The following is a 21,540-nucleotide window of genomic DNA, read 5'->3' as shown; positions in this document are numbered from 1 at the left end:
TTGTCAAGTTCCTACCATAAAAAATCATTTAAAACCATAAATAGCTACCTGATTTAATTCCATTTTCACCCAGGAGCACATATCAACCTTCAACTTTAAAGAATTAACAATTTGACATTTACTGTGATAATTACTGATATGCATCTATCATGATATTTAACATGATTGCTGATAATAAACTGTACTGGTCAAGGACTCCCTCCTCTACCGAGGACATTCAGGTCCTTCCGCATCTGTGAGACCGTGGCGCTCAGATTCTTCCTCTCTGTGGTGGTAAGTGTTTTTTTTTATGTTTCTCTGTGTTGGGGCTGCAGGGTGAAGGAAGCTGATGCCAACCAACTCATAAGAGGCTGGTTCTGTTTTGGGAGCTGAACCAGAAGCTCTGGAGGAGGTTTCTGAAAGGAGGACGCTCAATAAACACCTCAGCATCACTTCACCTTCTGCACAGACATTAACAACACACACAGTAAAACCCTCAAACACCCATAAACCAGGAATGAACATCAGATCTTTCTTTCTGTTTTTTTTTTTTACCCTAAATGTCCAAGCAATGAAGGATGTATAGTATTGGTATATTATATTATTATATAGTATTAGTATTGTAGTTAACTGCTTTCATTTATGCAATTTTGATCTAGTCTTTAATTTATCATCCATCCATTGTCCTTATACTGTAGATTGTACTGTCACATTCATAATGGCATATTCTTGCCTGTTGTATTAATCTTTAAAGGAACTGCGATTTTATTAAGTCTGATTTTCATTGGAGTTATCTCAACTTGATGCGGAGATGTCAGTTTTTATACCAGAAATCTACATTAAAAACTGAGACTTGAGTTTCAAAGACAGGCACTAATGGTCTAATGAAGCAATTTTATTAAATTACATTATTGCATTGATCGAGTTTCAGCTTCTGAACATTGAGAAAACATCCTTAAATTGCAAAATTGAGATTAGCGTTTCCTTTGGAGACCTGTCTCGCTCAACTAAAACTCAAAATATTTGCTGGATGTAATAGAGCAAAAGATGCTTCTCTAATCACCATGAGCCTAGTAGTGTTGCTTTATTTTATTTACAATCAATTTCATTTTTTTTAATAAACCATGCATGTTGACAACCTGATTTTTTGAGTATCGTTTGTTGATTACACATATTAGGACTGCAACTATTTTTGTGTTCAGTATCGGTCAATCTGTTGATTGCATTTCCAGTCAATCAAGTAATTGTTTGGTCAATAAAATGACAGAAAATGGTAAAAATGGTGTTTCTCAAAGCTAAACTGAAGGTCACAACAGAAAATACATTCAGTTTACTGAGGATGAACATTGTATAGGTTTGATCAACAGTTACTGGAAACATTTGGTTCAGATTATTACTGAGAAACAGACATTATTACTGAGAAACAGACAATCAACCAGTTATTAAATCAAGGGTTCATTTACATTTCCAGCAACACTGTGACTGTTTAATATTTGTGCTCAATAAGGACATGCAATATTATAATTGTTTTGTATTGGGTTAAGAACATTGTGTGACTTGGAGACAAATCAGATCACATTTTATAAGCAATTCATGCAGGAAACAGATTTTCTTTGTATCTTTTTCTTGCTATTGTAGTTTATGTTGTGAATATGCTGGAACTGCAAAAAAAAAAAAAGTTCATATTTCTGGAAAAGATATGGCTTTTTTGTAAGTAAGGTTAAGAAATGTCACAATTTACCCAGAAAATAAAACATTTTCCATTTTTGTTTCTTTTATTTGTGGAGACAGAAAGGTGGAGAAAGACAATAGGGGATTGACATACTATAAATAATCCATATATAATTTTTATCAGGTTTTCTCCAGGCAGATGTATATTGAACTAATTCCAGCGCCTGCAGCTTTTCGTCTTTGGTTAAATAAAGTAAAACAGGACAAGAGTCCAAACTACTTGATCCAAACAGTCATTTTCCATCCTTTTTATTGACGTTAGTACTTAAAATACATTTCATCATATTTTTCACAAAATATTTCAATTGTCCTACTATCAGCATCTTCACAGATTAACGGCAGTGAGAGACAGATGATATTTGTCTAGAGTCAAGTGATTTCACAGAATCACATTTATTCATACATTAAAATGGACTACGATCTACACAATAATGCACAAGATGAAGTCTGACAGAGATTACAGATGTTTTCATTCATTTGTATTGGCAGTGCTGGCTAATTGCAAATGGTTTTAACAACAGACAATAAAAGTACATAAAACTTATTTAATCCCCCGTGTACAATAAACCCTTTACTGTGGGAGGGTACAGTATAATAAGGGCAATACCAGTATTTTTGTCAAGTGTGTCTCTATTGTACATTTTTCTTTTACTACATCAGACTACTGTTTCTTTTCCTCATGATTTACAGTAATATTTAATCATTTCCCTCCAGATTTCTGTGTCGCATAAGCTTAGGGTGTTTTTGTTTGATTAATATTAAAACAAAGACACAGTAAAATCACCATGAGCTGGCTGTTTCAAGCCTCTGCGGTGTCACTTATGTGACACTGCCGAGGCTGTAACAAGAAAAGACGACATATCATTGTCTGTCTAAACACTGTTAATGTTAGAGGTGGAACATCAGATGTGTCTTTACATCAGTCGTTGCAGACTGAAACACAAAGCAAACATCAAAAACACTGGTACTGTCCTCGAAGACAAGACACGTAAACATCATTAACTGTGACATGTACATGATGCAAAGCATGCCAGTGATCCATACGTTCACTCCTCTTCATTTCTAATCCATTTCTCAGGTTTTAATCCTTTTTGTTGCAGGAGTAATAAATAAAATCCCACAGCATAACGTACATGTCAAGGTGATGCATTGAATGAAACTGAAATCCTTTATGTTGTGGTCAGGTCTACATTTACACTTCGTTACCTCTATCTCTGTAGATTTTCAGCTTTTTGTCTGAGTCAATGTCTCCTCATCCTGGAAATAGGGATGTTCTAGTGCATTCAGGGCTGATATTCTTTTCAAGGGGTCAAAGGTTAGCATTTTCTGTGGGGAGAAAAAGAATAACAGATTATCAGAGGTGTGTCATATTTACATTTCAGAGAAAAACTGAGGAGGTGCAATGCAGTGGAAAAGTGACAGAAAGTTAACTGTTAATTTTTGCAACACAAATACCCTCCCTGGCCAAGAAAGTCCCCACCTGGATTTAAAGGGGTCATATTTTGCTATACCCACTTTTATTATTCTTTGGTACATTTATTTGTGTATTTGGACCCTAATAGTTCAAAAAGTTTGAATCTGAACCCTCCAGGAGCTGCAAAGCTATCTTTATATTCATTTTGGCAAAAATCAAGTGGATTTCTACAACCTGTTTTAATTCCTGCTTAATTTGTTACATCTATAACTAGTTACGTCACGACATTTGCACATATAAGGTCAAGACTTCTAACGAACACTTCTCAGAGTACGCCATTACTGTTTGTCAGCAGCAGCGGTTGTAGTTCATACTGAAAATATGTCAAAACTTCAAGCTGATTACCTAAACTGTTCAGTTGTTGGTTGTATTAACGAACACAAGAGGCTGAACAGGACAGAGCAGCACAGTCAACAACCTGAACGGGATGGGGCTTGAAGTGGCTCATGTGCATTTAAAGGGCAAGCACTCAAAACGACCTTTCTTGTGTCATTACTCAGAAATAGGGTTGAAGATGGACCTGTGGAGTTTAATTAATGAAGAATTCAGACCCAAGTATAGCATTTACAGTTTATGTAGACCACAGGGAAGTGTTTTAAAATGCATAATTCCATTTAAAAAAGCAAAATATGACTCCTTTAACACAGCAAATAGTTCAGATCCTTCCACTGGATTATTACTGCAGTGAATATTATGTTTCTTGAATCCTAACAGATGCAGTGAGTATCTTCTCATTTCTTAAATAACCATCAGTTTGTAGAGAGCGTAAAGATTAGACTGCATTTCAGTGGAAAAAGGTCATGTGGTCGGATGAGTCCAGACTGACCCTGTTCCACAGGGATGGACACATCAGACTGAGTTGTGCTGACTGAATGCTCTTTTTTGCTCTTGTGTGCTTTGGTTGTGCTCCACTCTGCTGCTGTAAATTTGGAATTTCCCCCTGTGGGACTAATAAAGGAATATCTTATCTTATCTGTCTTAGACTGAGGAGAGAGGTGGATAATGTGATTACCCATCATGCCTGGTGTCTATAGTACAAGCCTGTAGAAGCAGTGTTATGAACCGCGGTTGGTTCATTCATTTGTTCATTCATCAGCTGAACCTGAATATACTGAAAGACCAGGGTTGAACATTAGTGGATTTTTTTCCTTCCCTGATAATACACACATTCAAAAAGGGCAACACCAGGATCCATCAGGCTCAAATTGTGAAAGAGTGTGACATTTTCACACCAGCTTTGGCCCATTAAGAATCTTTGGGGTGAGCTGGAGAAAACTTAACATAACACCATGACTCTCCCATCATTAGTACAACATCTTTAATGCAGCTGTGGATGGAAATAATTTTGTGAAATTTATTGTGATGCGATGTCACGATAAATTTGTCCTACAGTGAAACCTAAAGGTGGGATACTGTGTGTGACTTTTCCTTTGGTCAGCCAGATTACTTTCATAAAAATGGTGGTTGCAGCCATATGATCCCATGCCCTGACACCCTTCAAATATTCGATTTCTTCTGAGTTCTATGAAATTGGGATCTTCCTTGGTCATTTGTGCAACGTCAAGTCACTGTTTTGCCTAAACATCATTGTAATGGCTAAAATATGCTCCCTAACATCCATTCTTCGTCAGTTTAATGACAAAACTAAAAATGACTTAAATACATTCAATTGAGTTACTTCTAAAATGAACAAAAGCAAAATCCGTTTATTTATTTTCATCATATTAAAATGACATTTTGAAGCTGCACTGATAAAGACGACCATTCACATTCTACTTTGTTCCCTCCTGTACGGCACAATCTATGTTTCTTTGATTGACCAACATTATCCAACTCATTCCCGCGTTAATTAAAGTAAAACTGCTGTAATGGACCCTGTCTTGTCTATTTCAAACAGTTGGAAATAGCATCAATCTAAGGGGATTTCAGTTTCACAATCACACTATGTGCAAAGACAATTCTAAGACTTTATTTATGTGCTACTATCCAGTTTCTCACATTTTAAGCAGCTGAATGAGGCAACAGTTTGATGGACTGCTGCTTTAATTTTTCATTTTGAGATTGTTTTGTCGTCTATCCATCTGTCTGTCCATTCAACATGCATTCTTCAGACAATGCATTCTGCAATGCATTATCTGAAGAATGCATTGACATATCTGCACCAAATTCATACTGTGGATACATCTTGGCATGGAGCAGAAGCCTACTGAAAATAGGTCACCTTGACCTACTTTTTCAAGGTCAAACAGCAACATGTCCTTTCAACAACATAATCACATTATCTGAAGAATGCATTGAGATTTCCACACTAAATTTACACAAAGACAATCTAATGAAAATTATAGGGCAGTAACTTTCAACAGAATCTTACACAATATTTTTGGCTGAGGGGTATTAAAAGTGCACAGCATGTTATATTCTTACCTGCAATAGTTGCGCCCCCTGCCCATTTATCTCTGGGACAACGTCAGTGATTGGTCGAGGTAAGAGAGGGGGGAAGTTTTTTCTTGAGAGTGTCACATCGGTAGGCCACTCCTCTTCTGGCGGTAAGCCAACAACACTGAAAAAGTCACAGTGAAAAGGTGGATCATCTGCTCAGACATTATCACCTGATCAGGAAAATGGACCTAAACACATGTTGTACTCACTCAAAAATCTTCCCAAGTTGGTCCACTTCTGAATCTCCACAGAACAAAGGTCTAAACAAAAGTTTTACCAAGGTCAACAGATTATAAAGTGGAACGAGCAAATAGAAACATAAAACACACAACATATCAGATTTCAGATCCACTGACATGTGACTTTATTGTGTATTAGGTTGAACAAAGTTAAAATTTTACTTCTTCTGTGTGAATCAGTCATTAGATTAAGTGCTCAGCAAATATTATTCTTGCAATGTTCATGTTTACCACTAGATGGCACTACTGTGTACATGTGTACTGGTTCTCAGCTGATGTGGGAGGGACATAACAAACAGCCCTTATGATTTTTAAGGCTTCCTGGCACTCATTACCCCCACCATAAAATATTTATTATGGTCTACAAGCAGAATGGCTTGACTTGAATTCACTGATTCTGAATTTTCTTGCAGAAATTACTAGAGCACATTTTAAGCCAGTTGCAAACTGTGTACTAGAAGTATATGCCAAAATATCCAAGACATCTAAAATTCAGTGTTTGAGGTAAATGCATTGTAGACCTTGTTGTCTTTGTTGATTTTAATATTGCTCCATAATACTGTTAGATTTTGTTAAAGTGTTAAAACCATCTACTGATCAGAAATGTTAAATAACTTCAACTTCAACTAATCCTATCAACACATGTAAATCATTCAGCTAAAATGCAGTTTCTCAGCTTTTCATCATCATCAAATATGACCTGTTTGGAAGTTCAGAGGCTCCATAATGAACATGGAAACACAGTCATCTTCTGCGACGTCTGTTAATGTATTTGACAAATGACAGCAGTTGAAGATGCTTGTTTTTGTCTTTGGTTAATGACATATTTTCTTTTCTTCTGTTTAAATATGGCAACATGATAATATGATAAATTTATTCTGAGTTTTCATAAATTTCTAAAAAATCTGTAAATATTTTCACTGAAGAGTGCAAAATTCTAAGAATAATAGTATAATAAATGCTGGTAAATCATTTAGGAAAGGAAAAATGTAGAGAAAAAATTAATGTGGAAGTTGCCATGAAAATAGTTCTAGGTCTTTAAAAGGTAAAATGACTAAAACAAAGGGACAAAGTCTGCAAATGAGCAACTATGGATTTGTAACCATTGTCATACCCGCAGCCAGACGATAGTCTGGTCTCGTCTGTCTTTTATGTTTTGTTTGTCACTTCCTGTTTTATTTTGTTAAGTTTTCCCTCATGTGTCTTGTCTGTCGTCTTTACTTCCTGTTCCCCGTTCATCCTGACCTCTGTCCTGATTACCTGTCTCCGCCCTGATTTGCTCCACCTGTGTCTAGTTGTCTTCCCTCCCTTTTGTGTATTTAAACCCTGTCTCTTCCCCCTGCCAGTTTGTAACTCTTGTAGTTCTTACCAGCGTCTTGACCTCGTTTGTTCGTTTTGTCTGCCTGTTGTGACCCCTTTTGGATTCCTCGGTTTTTTGCCTACTGCCTGCTCCCTGTCGGTTTTTGTCTGCCTCATTGGATTTCCTGGTTTCGATCTTCTCGCCCTGACTTTCTGGTACGTGAGTATTTGTCTAGCCCTTATGTCCTGTTGCCTGAGTGATAGCCTGTCTGTGCATGACCTGTTTCCGTCCCTGACCTCCCTTTGCTTTTCCCCAGTCGGGGAGAATACCCCAAACACCGCTCGGGGAGACGGGCTGCCGCCCTCGAACCGGAGGACGAATCAGAGGAGGATATCTCCCATCTTTATCAAGATTCTGTCATTATTATTATTCTTTCACCTGTGTGTGAATAATAAATCTTTTGAACCTTATTTTTGTGTCCGAGTTACTGCATTTGGATTCAGTGTTTGTACTAGCCGCATTACAACCATAGTAGTTCATTTGTCATAATTGCCAATATAATTTACACAGTCCTATGTAAATTACATTGGTCGCATATTGTTCAATGTAACAATGCCTACATGTAGTGACCTTGTCAAATAAAGTTTAAATAAATAAAGTTTAAGTAAATAAAGCCTTAAGTAGCTGGGACAGGCTCCATGTGACCCTCGTGAGGATAAAGCGGGTTCAAATAATGCATGAATGAATAAATAAAGCCTGAAATGATGAAGCATGTGTCAGATACCTTCAAAAAGAAAAAAATACTTTAGCCGTAGGTAAATTTGAGAAAGTCAGCCCTTAGATAAAGAACAGGATCCAAGACCTTTTTCCAATATTTAACCAAAGCCACGGGTTTTCCCTAAACTTAGTGACTTAGTAAAGCCTCAGGTGGCACAGCACAAACTCTGTCATATGATGTGTACCCTGAGACCTCACTACCTACTTATGTGCTGCAAGGATGGCATACTTTCTAGTCACACAAAAATGGTCACAGAATGCAATCGGACAAATAGTTTCTTCCAAAATGTATTTGGCAAAACACATCCAAAGTGGTGGACACATTAGGCTATTATTTGTAGTGTGTGTGTGTTACAGCTGTGCCAGGGAGTTACAGTAGATGAAAAATAAGAATTTACTTTGTAAGCAAAAAACTAAAATTGGCTTCACAAATATACCTCCAGGATGTGTTATCAAAACTCCACTATTCTCAGAGTTAATGGATCAAATCATCCTCATCAAACACACGCTGTTCTTTAGCCCGAAGCTTTTTACCAAATCACATTAAAATCTGTTAATCAAAAGCACATTTTAAGTTTTAACACTGACACAGTCTCACACAGACAGTATTCACACTGCATTCAGGTCTGAGTTATAAAGGAAAAAAAAAAAAAATTATATATTTTGTGAGATCACGATATATGCGACATAATGCAATATTTTGTTTACTGGGGCGATATGTAGTATTTCTACTTTCAACCACTAAAAAATGACCCGGAATTATCATTAAAGGTTTAGAATAAAGAGCTCTGAAGTTATAACAAATGACACCAATGTGGCAAAATCTGTAGAGAAATGGACTGAACATATGCATAATCACGGTCTGTCACAGTTATGTCGCTCTGCCGGTCTCCAATGGTGAGGAAAACTAACGCCGCGGGGCCTTTGTCACTTTCTTTGACTTCTTAGTGGTTCTCATTCCATCTGGTCACTTTCTGAAGCTTTGGTCAAAGTGATGAAAAGTTGGTGCACTTTTGTTTTCATCACTGGACACAGAACTAAATGAATGAGTGGAGTTTGAAATCACAGCTTTTCTTCTACACTGATGACTTTGATTATAAGGCTTATGAAGGCATAAAGTTATTATGTGATGTTATTATTTTCACTAACTATGCCGTTTGTTGATCCACAGTTCACATGAAACTGAACAATAATGTAAACTACCAGCTGATGCAGCACATGAAGATTATAAGACAGTGTTATTTTGACCAACTGTAAAAATAACTATCTATGAGTTTTAATTTAAAGAACAAAACTTGATGATACAGAAACAGATGTGTGTAAACAATGAAATTAACACTTTTTCCAGTGAGTGATACAGTCTGTGGAAACATAGTGTTGATTGGTTGGTGGTTTTAGTAGACTTAAGTGTGTTCTGGTACATTATTTTCCCCTGTTGTTGAGTTTGGAATACTGATACTACATGCGGCCTATTTAAGCTAACATCATACAAGACATCACAATACACATTTTTTAGCCTGTTTATGAAAATAAAGGTACATATCAAATTAATACATGTCCAATTTGAATGTTTTTTTTTTTCTTTTTTCATGACTTCATAGCAATACACAGTTACCATTACACAACTGGTGAAAATGTACTGACTAGTCTAGTTTACTGGAAGTACTCTGCCTAAATAAAGATAGATATTTTTGTCATTCTTCTGTCTTCTTCCTCTTTCAATCTGTGCATCAACACAGGAAAGTCCCTTAAGCTATCATGAAAGAACATCTACACCCATTAAATGGCAGGTTTTGACACAGATATATTTAAGTGCCGCTTTCTTTTGTATGGATTTATCCTTTTTAACACTATAACATGCTTCCTCATGTACACATGTTCCATGAAAACCACTTCTCTCCCAACAATATTTTTGCAAGTGCACAACTGTAAAACCCTGCACTCAAAACCAGCCAAACAACCCAGATAACTTTTGCTGTTACATTCAAGAACCACAATAGCAGTTCTAATAAAGTGTGGAAGACGGGTCTGGGCATGCAAAACTATGGATCGACACTTAGTGCTGAAGAATCACTATAAACACACTTTAATAAAGCAAAGTTGGTATTACAAAACCTATGATGCAATGTTCTCTGATAATATGCCAACTCAGCCCATTAGAGTTAATGCGTTTCTGTGAGAGGAAGAAAAGTGAAACTCTGACGCCAGCATCTTAAACAAATTATGTGACAATTTGTACTTAATGTTGGATGAAGTCATTTAATACATCCCACATAGAACAAACCACGATACATTCAGTATACTCCTCCCATCGCCAAGCCCCATCTACATCCGCTTACAATCAAATATCTTCTCTATCTGGTTATTTTTCTGCTGACTCACTTGCGTCTGAACATTTCAGCGAAGATGCAGCCAGTGCTCCAGATATCGACAGGTGTGGCGTAACTGGACTGAAGAAGAACCTCAGGAGGACGGTACCAGAGCGTCACCACCTGTAGGACACACAGACGGAGACCATAAACGCAACAGATTAATCATATAACCAGTATCCATTAGACAAATAAAGTAACACTTATACAGTAAACAGCTTAAATAGCTATACTTGTTTTGCCTCCTTTTCCTAATCTCACCAAAAACACATTTTAGTTTTCCTACCTCTCCTATATCATAGGAAACTTGCATGATTTCAATTCATTTAACATCAGTATGAATATCATTTTTTATACTGTTTTCACACTAATGTTTTTCATGCAGGTAGTGACTTTAAAACCATCACATTCAAGGATATTCATTCTCAGGTTTGTGTCAGTGCATTCAGATTTCTCCAGGGTCACTGCCACTACACTTTAAGCAGAGCAGCACCACAGAGTCAACAAAAAACATGAAAAACACTAATTATACTCTATTATACTAAGATGAACAAGCACATACTGCAACAAGAGAAAGAAACAATAGAGTTCTGTATTGAAGCAGCAAATGCTTGGAAGAAGAATTTAGTGACAGAGTACGGCAAAAAATATGTCTGATACCAAAAAAAAAAAAAAAACAAGTGTTTTTTGCTGAAGGGTAATTTTCACCGCCCTGCTCCCCGAAGGAGAGGCAAGGGGTATTGCTTTTGGTTCGGTTTGTTTGTTTGTTTGTTTGTTAACACTCTAGCAGCAAAACTATTGGTTGAATTCATACTAACTTGGGTCTATAGATTGCCAGTGACCCAGAATAGATGTGGTTACATTTTGGGAAAAGTTGGTCAAAGTTCATATTTTTTATGAATTTTTAACATCTTTTTTCTTCTCCCATTTACTTATAATTGGCGAAATTTCAAATGTCTATAAAACATAAATTTTGTTTCAATTTACTTCAAACTTGGCACATATATAAAGGTAATTGATATGCTGACATCAGCACACGCATAGACATGATGACGTCAGTTGGATTGATGCCAAAATAAATTTGTGTAAGGGGCAGGGTTTGTTGTGCCTGGCACCACTTGTTTTATTAATTAAACAAGTTAAAATCTGCGTTAAAATATTCAAAATTATTTAACATATATCCATAGAATACTTAAATGATGAAGGTAAGATCATTACTATTAAAATGTTACTAATATAATGCATGGATAAGTGAGTTGTTACCACAGGAGTGAGGGCCATGTGGCAGCTGTAGATCCGGGCCAGTCCAAAGTCAGCCAGCTTCACCTGTCCCTGGCTGGTGACCAGAATATTCTCTGGTTTCAGGTCTCGGTGCATTACGCGGTTTGTGTGAAGGAATGCGAGGCCGCACAGCAGCTGCTTCATCAAGTCCTGCAGAAACACAGACATCTTTAAGTTAAACTTATATTTAACTGATTAACTTTAAAATAAGGGTTGAATAATGTTTTCATCCACATTTTTTGCTTCATCCAGAGACAAATATATAGTTAAATAGTGTTTTATTCAGTCCTCACTTTTATCCGTTCAGGAGATAATCCTGGAGCTGGAGCTCTTTCGAGGTACGTCTTGAGGTCTTGGTCCACATGTTCAAACACTAAAGTGACTTTAGTTTCTTGGTCTGACCTCTTAGTGGCACATACATCCATGAGTCTGCAGTGGACCAGGGAACAGAGTGAGAAGAATGTATGATGTGTTCGAATTCATCTGAGCTCATGACACTGATGCCAGTCTTACCGGACCACGTTGGGATGGTCAAACTGCTCCAGCCTTCTCAACAGAGCCACCTCTCTGACTGTGGAGACAGGGAGCCCATTCTGATCCGTCTGGACACGAACACTCTTCAGAGCAACAAACTGACCACTCTCTGTGTCCCGCGCCTTATAAACTGTCCCGTAGGCGCCTCCTCCGATCTCAGCCACTGGTTCATACTGGATACTGGTGGCGTGGGCCATGGCCAAGCTCAAACAGACTGAGAGAAAAAATAAGATGAAAAAGTTATCAATCATACATTATCTAATTAGCACCGGACTTCTTCAGTAGATCAGAAAATTTAGCTACTGTAAAGTCAGATGAAAAATGCATCCAACAGAGACTATAAACCATTAGTGTGGACAAAAACCTTTATCTCTAATCAGTGTTAGTATCACGGGAGTTTTCACCAACTGCCACAACTTGAGGCCCAGTAAGTTCAAGAGCTGTGATGAACTGCAAATCAATTAAAGAGATGTAATGGTTAATAAAACTACTTTGGACTTGGAAATTGAGTTTACATATGTCTTTGTTATATGTACCTGTGTGTTTCACAATAAAAGCTTTTCAACAACTGACACACAAGAGAGCCTTTAATTTGAAAAGGTTACAGGAAGATTCTTAGTATTAACAGTAAAACAAGATCAACATTTCATTCATTCTTAAGCTACGCAGATGCTGGAAACACTACAGGGTTCCATATATTAACACAGAAAATCTATGTACCAACTTTCATATAGATTGATATATCTGTTCGTAAATTAGTCACACACACACACAGGTCAAAACAGCCTGGACATGCACAGTAATTAGTTTAAGCCTCCCAAATTGTCCTATAACTTCATACATCTAGTAGATTGATCACACTGCTTATACTCATATTCATACTATTAATACTAAACTTATATGACTAATTACTTGTCAGGTAAAAGTATTTTTAACTGAGGCCCAGATGTACGACAATTACATTCTACTGTGCACCTGTCCTGAAAATAGTCTGACTGACAGTTCAGTTCATCTTGAATCCTTACCTTATGCACATCTACATCATATAGTACACCTCCCTTCCACTCTGTAGCTCTGAATGAGGACAGAAGGAGCAGCTGAGACAAAAATCTACTTTGATCAAAACAGATATAACTGAAACAGACACATAAAATCATCCAGCAAGTTATTTTAGTCTCCCTTTTCTGTCCTTTTCTTCAAATCGCACCTGCTCATCATTTGTCATTATTCTATGTCTAAATGCACTTGAGCTGGATATTCTGAGATGCCATACATTATGAAAACGTCTAGATGACATAAGCATGAAGTGACAAAAACACATTTCACAACACTGTAATGAACTCTCCATGAACTGTCCAAACTGGACAAGGAATACATCCTTATATTTGGGCTTTGACAAGCAGGTGGATGCTCAGCAATAAAGATGGAGCTGTCCTCAGGCTAAGAATAACACATTGCAGCTGAAGTTCATTGCAGGCTCCCTCCAAACCTTTCCCATCCAAAATTAATGGACACTCCTCAACAGCTCTTGTGCTTGAATATCCTGAATGAGCACCAAATCTATTTTCAGTCACGCTGCCTGCAGTCGGGTCTAAGAAATAACACTTTCAAGAACTGAAAGAAGACGCTGTCATCAAGAACTCTGTTCATGAATGTCTTTTTTGTTACAAATTTAATGCTGCTCTTCATTTTCACGTACAATTTTGGACCTAAGTGACATGAGGCTGTTAGCAAAGGCTTCACATGCGAGTCCTCAGCTGAAGGACACGTCAGTGTGAGGAGATGTGTGAAGGAAAAGTTTCATTTAACAATCATTTGTAGTGGAGCCTCATCCTCATCAGAGGATGAGCAGTGAACTTAGAGGTGTGAGTGGTAGTATTTCACAACAAAAAGGAGCCATTGTTATACTTCATCTTATAAAGAGCAAAAAGGACTGTGTGTGTGTGTCTGCAGTAGTTACAGGACCACAGAGCACAATAGAGAAAGGATCAAGGAAGTAGAAGCTGTTCATTTCAACCACCAGAGACGGGCTCTTAGTATCCTGTTATGAATGTATCAAGATGTCAGTTAAAAAAAAAGAAGAAAATCTTTTATCACAGTGAAGTTTTGTATGGTGTGATATTAAGTAGCAGGTAATCACTGAGTCAAAGAACACAAAGTGTAAATATGTGTAAAGGAATCAGGTGCTTATCAAGGAGAAAAAATAAAAAGGCAAAAAAGAGATTACAAACAAAATCAATAATCAATGTTCAAATGTAAGTGGTACGACAATACATAAGTCAGAAACAAGTCTGAGGCACTTGGACACAAAAATAATAGTTCTTTATTACCTACTGACGTGTTGTAACTACACAGACTTAGTCAGGGCATAATACAAAGAACATGCTCAATGCATTATGGGATACTAACCTATGTTGATCATGTGACAACAATGCCTTTAACTATAAACAGGTGGCAAGGGAAATAAATGTAGATAAAGAAAAGGAAATGAATGAAAAAAATCTTAAATTGGTGATTGTTTACAACAGTTCTTTTTGCCTTCAGCTATTTTTTTATTCTCATCACAACACTAGATTATATCTATAAAAGTAGTTTGCTTCCTTTACAATCTTCTGTTTTATAAGTATGTTTCAGATGAGATCATTTTTTCACTTTTGCCAGATGATGGGTATGACTTGTGGAAGGAAATATAATTATAGTCTTACTTTTTTGTCAATTACTTTGTATCAAAATATTGTGAAGCTCCAGCACAAGTCTTGCACAGACACAGCTCTCATTTCCAAACTTATTTAGCATAATAATTATTTATCTACCAACACTGAGGATAATGGATGGATGCACAGATAATAGAGGGAAAAAACTCTGAATCACAGAAGTGGACAGTTTGACTTGTCTGTATTAATTCAATGAATCACACAACTTTTGGGCAGCTCCAAGTGCAGGCCATATCGACAGTTCCTTTGTAAGAAAGTATTAGTAAGTGAGGACATGAGCTGTGGTATCACTAAAATGACTAAATCCCCGCAACAGAAAGCTATTGCATATATAAAGAAGGTATCCTGGCTTTATAATTTGATTCAATGGTAATTAATCAGTCACTCTCTATGATATAAACAGCTGCATCTTTTCAATACCAGTGTCTGTGGGTCACAGTAAATGTCCTTAAAAACACATCATTCATATTCAGCCCTTCAATGCTGTAAATACATAATTATATGTGGTGTTAACTCTCCCTCACAACCAGAAAACATGACATTAACAGGTACTATAAGAAAATACTAAACTATTAATAAAAAGATAACCCCTGACATGAAAAAATATGATCTCAATGTACTTGTTCAGGCGGAGAAAGTGTGAAAACAACAAGCTAAAACCGTTTCTGCAGAGGAAAGCAGGAAAAGTACAGCAACACAACCCACTGCAAACCTAACACTTCAACAAGGAATCCATTCTCTGCTGGTACTGCAGCGCTCTCTTCATTTTCCAACACACTTTAAATGGCTGACAGCAGGTTTTAATTGTAAAGTTGTATGCATGATACATGAGACAGCCAGAGAACTGCAGAAGTGCTGCATTTTAGACCACATAACCTAGATGCTTTTGTAAATCACATTTACAGCCTTTTCACCAGATCCATCAATTATTTCACCAAGTAAAGCCTCATAAAAAGAAAATCTAACACAATGTACCCTTGAGATGTACACCGTAGGGTAATTGTATCGAGGTACTCAGCAAAAATGTAGAATTAGATCAAGCCATTGCACCAAAAATGAAGCAAAATATGTGACGGTGCACTGCTGAACTTCAGTAACCTTCATACAATGTCATTGCCAAGGAGTTTAATATCCTGAGATACTGCCAAACCACAATTATTGAAGTGGTCAATAAAGCGCAAAGTAAAACATAGCTAAGAGGAAGCGATGTTGCATTATTCATGTTGAGCAGACTGCATTTCTTCCTCTTGTGCAAAGAGTGATGGAGTCAGAGCGTCTGCAAATAAACGTCTGCCCAAATTCCTCTGCATCTGCAATAAATATCAATGACTGTCAATGATATTCATGGCAGAGCTTAACTGCAAATTGGATAACATCAAATTTCCTGCCAAATAATACAACTGACTCCACTCAGTACAATAGAGTAAACAGAAATACCTATATAAAATCATTATTAATACAGGAAAACGTGGAGCTGAAGAATGACTGAGGTTAATGGTTACTGAGTGCATTATATTCTGAACTAATGTCTTAACACATTTGATATATACAAATGCAATTCCCATTCATTTATTGACAAGAGTTACATTTATATGGTAAATTTTTAACAAAAACTGGAGACATGATTTATTTATCAACACATGGTGGACTGTACAGTTCACTAATGATGTGAAACAGCTCACTTCCTGTCTCCTAAATGGGTGTGGTCAAAACTGTTGAGGACGTCACATGGAAGGATGAAAAAGCATTAATGAGAATGTGACATAATCACTCACTAATATCAGTTTTACTACTATCTACCATTATCATTATCATCACTTGCTTTACTTTCTTGCTCGTTTTCCTTCAGATTAGATTTGTGTTGCCAGAATTAGCTGTTGAATCTCAAACAAAATCAATTTTCTCCTTATCCATGTGTCTAACAAATGTCACTGTAATGTCAGAATGTTCGGAGGATACCTGGCTTACGGGAAATGGGTGTGATTTTTACTTAAAAGACTTTATGGCAAAAGAGTCAGTCAAAACCTGTAAATCACTTTGGTAAATTGTTTTTCCAAGTAATTTTATTGGAAGGATAAAACTTGATAATCCCATTGTACAGATGTATGCAACATTAAAAATTGAGATTTAGCTTATAGTTTATTCAGTAAATGAAAACAGTCTGTGGATACATTGCATTGGTGGTTTTTGGTTTTCCTAAGTGCGTCTTGGTTTGTGATTTCACCCTGCTGTTGAGACCTTGGAACATCAATACTATATCGTCAGCTTCCTGATAAAAAATGCTATGTGACTTTTGGCAAATTTTACAGGAGAAACAAAAAACTGTTTCTATAACAGGAAACTGTGAAATATGACAAAAAATATCTGTTCCTTTAATGTTGGTACTTATGATGGAATGTAAACAACTTTCACTGGAGACTGAAATTTGAAGCTATAATAGAGGAGATAGCAGGTTTTTATTCCCAACCAAAAATGTCACTTAGCAGGTTTTATCAGGAAGCTGACGATATATAAAACCCCTTTAATGATCATTTTCACACAGTTTGATAATGGTGAAAAACTTCCCTGAAATTCTAAACATAAGCATACTGTCATTACAAACGTAACTGTGCATCTAACACGCTGTTTCAGAAGTAGCACAGTGGGAGATTTCTACTTAATAAGAGCTGCTAACTGTGTGATATACTGAACACACAGTGCAGGTAAACAGATGCTTGATCTCCAATAAAAGTGATGAAGCTTATTTTATCTGTTCATCACACACCACCGAGTGTGTTTTCCATCTGTAGGCAGACTGTGTGGCAGACGCCACGGTCTGACGAATACAGAGAACAGCTGAGGAGACAAAAGGAGGCCTCATAGAGGGAGAGCGTCTGGAACTGGAAGGTCAAGATTCAAGACGGAGAAAAGAAAGAAGTCTGATTATGCAGCAAATGAAGAAACAACTAAACTTCTTTGATTTGAACCAAAATATTGAAGCAACTGCCCTGGTTATCTGTAACTGTGCTTATACCCACAGTACGAAGCACTTCTGGATCTAAATCATCCAGATACATTAAAGATGAATCGGCCAATGTTATGCACGTTCTACATTAGAATTCTAAACATTATAACAAATGTTTCCCACAATATTCACACTTGGAGAAATCAGAATTTATTCATTCCAGTTAATTTCAAAACTTCATTTGCTAACAAGAATGTTACTGGCAGCCATTTCACAAAAAGTGATACAGCATGAATATAAATCAATAAATGTCATGTGATTAAAGCTATAATTGATTTTATTGATTAATCTCTTTGTAGAGGGGTTTGTTAAAGATTTTTACTGTGAAAACTTGTCCTTTGACTGGCAACTGACATTGCTAAAGTTTTGCTTGAAAGACATGGAGTGGTGGAAAATATACCAAATAAAACCATGCCGTGTGCACTCTGCAGGTAAAAACTAGTGCTGTCAAAACTAACGCATCAACGCAAATTAATTCATCATCACGATTAATCAGCTTAAAAATGTTAACACAATTAACCCATCTGCAGTGCAACATGACTCTGAACGTCTCTGGCAATGCATTTGGGGCAGTTTGTCCAAGTAGAGTTACCATCCCACATGAACAAATGGGCAGTTGATCCGGTAGTAACAGGCAGCAGAACCAACCCATAAAGATGGAAGACACTAAACAGCACGTTGGCCCTCTGGATGGAAATATGAGTACAAATAAACCCAAGAACAGTTGTTTCAAGTTGTTATGTTTCAAGTTCATTCATTCATTTTCTGAACCCGCTTTATCCTCACTAGGGTCACGGGGATCGCTGAAGCCTATCACAGCTTCATAGGGGTGAAGGCGGGGTACACCCTGGACATGTCGCCAGTTCATTATTTCAAGGTGTTTTGGTGAAACCATTGAAGGTGTTTAATAAACACATTAGGTGCACATATATTCTCTTCTTTCCTGAGTCTGTTTGTCTGTGCAAAATGAAACGCAGTTAATATAGATTAAAAATGAGTGATATTTCATCATGATTAATCAAAATTAATCCACAGCAACCCTGTGATTAATCTGATTAAAAATTTTAATCATACGACAGCACTAGTAAAAACTCATATTGAGGTTCAGTTCGATTAGCCTGGATGAAAATGTGGACAATGCCAAACTTTGGTCTGTTTGGCTTCAGTGGTTTTGTGGTCAACGGAAAATACAGAATGTCTGAGCTGAAATTTCAAGATTATCGTCCTCTCTGACCATCCTCGAGGAGTGTTTCAGAAAATCACAAAACGAGATCCGCTGTCAGGAAATATCTCCACAGCGAGGACTGGTCATGCTCATCAGTCTGCTTCAGTCTGTTCAGAACCAGCAGCCTCAACATCAGTCATTCCACACGTGAACATCTCCAGCAACGGTTTATTGCAACACGAAGAGTCGCTAATCAACCAAGACCAGGTGAACCAGATCCAGATCAGACATTACTGTCCATGAGGAGGTGGAGTTACTGTGACTTACTGATGCCAACAGGGGTATTACTCATAAGTTTGCCATAGATGCTAGAATATTAGAAAACATAACACTTATTTGAGTCTTGTGTGATTAATGGACTCAAATGTGTTAATGACACCCTCTTTTCTGACACATATATTACTGCAGTAACTCTTTAAATATTATAGAGTTTTTACTCCACTGCATTATGTGGTTTGTCAGCTTTAGTTACTATAGATTAATCATTCCCTCCCAGTGTAGTGAAAATATATCTCCAAATATGATTATTTTTAATGTTTTTGTTTACAGGGTGAGTTTAATATTGTCCTACTTCTTGAGCTAAACAAAGTCTTTAAAAACCCTCTTGGATTTGCTGGAAAATGCATTTACACAATGCTGAAAACAGGCCTTTTTTGAGCTTAAGAAAAGCTGAATTTTTTATTCCTAAGTTGTTCTCATGGGATAGCGACACAACAAACACATGACAAACTTATAGAATATGATGCATTGCTGTTAGCGATGCACTGATGTATTGGCCGAACATCATTATTTCTGGATATTGGCTGTCTTTAGTGTTGGCATATGAGATATCACTTCACCCATAGCTGTCGATTATATTTATTTGTTGTGTAATATTAGAGTTTTTTTCTCATAAATTTGTGAGTGACTTTGGGCTCATTCAAAGCTAATGTAAATTAAGTTTGCCTAAATCATCTTCAAAAATCACTACATTTTCAGTTGAACAGATAATCTCAATTATACCCCGTAACACAATTGGCCTAGTTATGTTTTTGTAGATTCAGAACAATTTATTAATCCCAGAAGAAATTGTGTTACAGTTCCTCCATACAAGTATAAGAAAAAAGTACAAGGGAAGAAATTATCAATATTATATATACAATTGTATGCATATACAAATATACAAATCTCTAAATATACACATATATAGCTCTAAATATATATAATATTTTAATATGAATATTTAATAAAACAAAATTACAATGATCAATGTGTACAATAAGTACAAGACAAATTTTAGCTGTACGACAAGTAAAAGAAATATACATGAATACCATGTAGTCTGTGTACAGATGTGCAGATTCTGGGAAATGCACAGAATATTGCGTGTTTCCTGAAAAACCCGTAAAAATGACAAAGGCAAATATTTTAGGAAGGTGATGAAAAGACAGATGAGGATCATTTTTCTACATACTGACCAACGTAGACTACCTTTTGCCCAAGTAAAGTAAGGAATGTGAGACTTTTACCTGTAGCAGAGTTCTTCCACAGTGGCATTAGTACTTTTACTTGACTAAAGTACTGCATACTTGTTTCACCCTCACATGAATGTTGGGGGTGGATGTCTAAGCCTGCAGGAAGTGGTCAGACTGCACATGACATTTCACCCTAAAACATCTCCCATTTCCTTATTTAGTGACAAAAACAGCTCACACCACCAGGGGAGAGAATGAGGGGACAGATTACACCACAACACCTGGAGGGTCCACTCCTGCCTGTGCACGCGTGGGTCATTCACCTGCCCGTGGATCGGGTTCACATCATTCATTCATTCATTCATTCATTCATTCATCTGTGAGCCTGATGAAGTGAGACACAGCCGGACACTGAAGGCCAGTGGGCGGAGGCAGGAGGAGCAGGCCGGACCCACGAAGAGCCCGACACGTGGTGCGCCTCCATCGCGCTCCTTTGTTGATTAAAAGTGGCACCAAAGTGTGGCAGCAGAAGGCCCCACGGACCCACGGAGCCTCACCTACATGTTCAGTGACGTGGCGGAGGGGAAATCAGTATAAAGCCCAGGCGGCAGGACGTGACACACACCACCCACAGCAACTTCCATTCCCACATCTGTGCTCCATTACATAAACCACCCGCGTGCGCAAAGAGCACGAAAAGTCACACACATTCCACACACCCGTGGGTCCAGTCCGTGTCCGCTCCGGTGCTGTGTTCTTACCTCGTCCGCGGTGTTGTGACCCAGGTGAGCTCCACTTTAGCTTCGTGGACAGGACATGCTCACGGCTCTGCCACGTAACTCGGACGCAACTGGGTCAGGGTCCGGCGGCGGGTCGGGTCCGGACTCGGGTCCGGAGCCGAGGAGGGGGGTGTTAATGTGGACGAGCCGATCCCCGGACCACAGTTGGGCCTCCACTGTTGTTTTCTTCCAGTTTGGACTCTTTTTGGGTTGTCGCTTCCTGTTGCTTCTAGCAACTCTT

The 21,540-nt window shown here is 37.5% G+C and overlaps 1 protein-coding gene across 1 annotated transcript; it reads right to left on the bottom strand.

The window, feature by feature from the left end:
- Nucleotides 1-1,942: 1,942 nt before the first annotated feature.
- On the bottom strand, nucleotides 1,943-21,540 carry cdk4 (cyclin dependent kinase 4). Its single transcript, XM_030135389.1, has 8 exons — nucleotides 21,282-21,540; nucleotides 12,103-12,337; nucleotides 11,883-12,018; nucleotides 11,572-11,739; nucleotides 10,322-10,431; nucleotides 5,833-5,883; nucleotides 5,609-5,744; nucleotides 1,943-3,036 (listed from the first exon to the last, which is right to left on the bottom strand). The coding sequence occupies exons 2-8, from the start codon at nucleotides 12,318-12,320 to the stop codon at nucleotides 2,935-2,937; spliced, it is 921 nt and encodes a 306-aa protein (XP_029991249.1). The 5' UTR covers nucleotides 12,321-12,337; nucleotides 21,282-21,540; the 3' UTR covers nucleotides 1,943-2,934.

This window comes from Sphaeramia orbicularis, chromosome 5 (assembly GCF_902148855.1).
Source record: "Sphaeramia orbicularis chromosome 5, fSphaOr1.1, whole genome shotgun sequence".
Taxonomy (NCBI): Eukaryota; Metazoa; Chordata; class Actinopteri; order Kurtiformes; family Apogonidae; genus Sphaeramia; species Sphaeramia orbicularis.
Note: the sequence above shows the minus strand (reverse complement) of the source record. Positions and strands in the feature narration are given on the sequence as shown.